The following is a 2,500-nucleotide window of genomic DNA, read 5'->3' as shown; positions in this document are numbered from 1 at the left end:
CTGGGCGGAGCTATACGGAGGACCCGTGCTCAGGGAAACCGGGGTTTTGGTCTGCCTTCAGCCTTTCACTTCCGGTGGTGCGACTATGTTTTCCCACTAACAATATTTCTACTTCTATTTCTACACGGAACACTAACACCACTTCTCCCAAAGAACATGGATGGTTTTGGTTATAAGCCCACTTGTTTCTATGATGAAAGAGCAAGTTAAAATGTTACTAACTTTCCGTGATTTTGTCGGCTTTGTGGACGCTATTGTTAAATGAGTTTTGGTTTGTTTCCAGTGGGGAACGAGCCGCACACATGTCAATGCCGCCCACTACATTTGATTGGGTAAAGCGCGGCCTGCTTCCTGATCTGATGGCACGCCCACTTGTAGCCAATGTGCATGGGTTGTCAACACGGCTATCGACAGATTCAAGCGCAGCGATGAATCTGTTCTTGAGAGATTAGCCTACAAGTGGCCTACAAGTGGCCTACAAGTGGGCAGGCCTTAGATCCGGAAGCACGCCGTGCTTTAACCAATCAAAGCCTCTCGGCCCGGACTGACACAAATAGTGCACAGCGCATGTTAGGATTTCATTAACATTTCTCTATAATCCACACAAGTATGTTTATAGATACCGTGTCAGGGTAACTGGTGTGGTTGTCTGTCTGTGAGAATGATCTCCCTGGCATCTGTCTCCGCACGGTCACGTTACATCGCAATCTAAATTCAACTCCACGAGGGTACAGATGGAACCAAATGGATCTGTGGACCCTCTCTCTCTCTCTCGGACTAACAAAAACAGCCAAAATGGCTCTTTTAAGCCACCCGCTCATATTGAACATAATTCCTAAGTAAAAAGTTTATGAACAGAGATAAATCAGTTGGTAGGCCTCAGCCTCAGCATAAAAGAGTCATATTTTATGCTGAGCGCAGCCCCAACGGCACCAACGACATAGTGCCACGGAACCCATAGTGTTCTGTGGTGGAAGAAATGTTTCTAGTCGGAAAGAAAACATAGGCGCACCACCGGATGCGGAGGGCTGAGGGCATGGACCAAACCTCGGTTTCCAGTCAGCGTATCTATTTAATCACTGACTCCCCCCAGAGTCAAATGCAAAAGTGAAAAACACTGGGGGCGCTGTTTTTCCTTTTTATTTGACGATGGGTTCCTCCTTCTAGTAAAGACACACTGCAGCTTCTCTTCCCAGTGCACACTCTCTGCATCCAGGGTTTGTTTTAGTTTATTATTAGACCTGACTAAGGTCTGAATGTTGCAGATATCATACTAGTAATAGAGTATATATACCTGACTCTGAGTACAGTGAAGGATCCGTCCTTCATCCCCAGAGCCAGTTGTAGTAGTAATTAGAGTATTTTAATAGTAATAGAGTATATATACCTGACTCTGAGTACAGTGAAGGATCCGTCCTTCATCCCCAGAGCCAGTTGTAGTAGTAATTAGAGTATTTTAATAGTAATAGAGTATATATACCTGACTCTGAGTACAGTGAAGGATCCGTCCTTCATCCCCAGAGCCAGTTGTAGTAGTAATTAGAGTATTTTAATAGTAATAGAGTATATATACCTGACTCTGAGTACAGTGAAGGATCCGTCCTTCATCCCCAGAGCCAGTTGTAGTAGTAATTAGAGTATTTTAATAGTAATAGAGTATATATACCTGACTCTGAGTACAGTGAAGGATCCGTCCTTCATCCCCAGAGCCAGTTGTAGTAGTAATTACAGTATTTTAATAGTAATAGAGTATATATACCTGACTCTGAGTACAGTGAAGGATCCGTCCTTCATCCCCAGAGCCAGCTGAGATCCATCGTTGTTGAAGGAAACACTTCTGACAGCTTCCTCCATGTTACACCTGGCCAACAGGGTGTGGTCTGGAAGACTCCATAACCTGTAGTACACACACACATAAACACACATTATATGAGATACACACTGCTTCCTCCATGTTACACCTGGCCAACAGGGTGTGGTCTGGAAGACTCCATAACCTGTAGTACACACACACATAAACACACATTATATGAGATACACACTGCTTCCTCCATGTTACACCTGGCCAACAGGGTGTGGTCTGGAAGACTCCAGAGCCTGTAGTACACACACACATAAACACACATTATATGAGATACACACTGCTTCCTCCATGTTACACCTGTAGTACACACACACACACACATAAACACACATTATATGAGATACACACTGCTTCCTCCATGTTACACCTGTAGTACACACACACATAAACACACATTATATGAGATACACACTGCTTCCTCCATGTTACACCTGTAGTACACACACACATAAACACACATTATATGAGATACACACTGCTTCCTCTATGTTACACCTGTAGTACACACACACATAAACACACATTATATGAGATACACACTGCTTCCTCCATGTTACACCTGTAGTACACACACACACACACACACACACACACAGACACAGACACACACACACACACACACACACACACACAGAC

The 2,500-nt window shown here is 44.0% G+C and overlaps 1 protein-coding gene across 1 annotated transcript in view; it reads right to left on the bottom strand.

Annotated features, from left to right (window-relative positions):
• Nucleotides 1-2,500, bottom strand: part of LOC311035580 (echinoderm microtubule-associated protein-like 6) — a gene marked incomplete at both ends in the record, with an annotated part of 83,523 nt that overhangs the window by 65,757 nt on the left and 15,266 nt on the right. Inside the window, one exon of the mRNA XM_084043857.1 lies at nt 1,760-1,897. Within this exon, the coding sequence (XP_083899983.1) occupies nt 1,760-1,897 (138 nt within the window). The remainder of the gene's footprint in view (nt 1-1,759; nt 1,898-2,500) is intronic.

Source organism: Gymnoscopelus microlampas (assembly GCF_963454915.1).
Source record: "Gymnoscopelus microlampas genome assembly, chromosome: 2".
Lineage (NCBI taxonomy): Eukaryota > Metazoa > Chordata > Actinopteri > Myctophiformes > Myctophidae > Gymnoscopelus > Gymnoscopelus microlampas.
The sequence above is the reverse complement of the archived record's forward strand: the minus strand, read 5'-3'. Positions and strand labels throughout refer to the sequence as shown.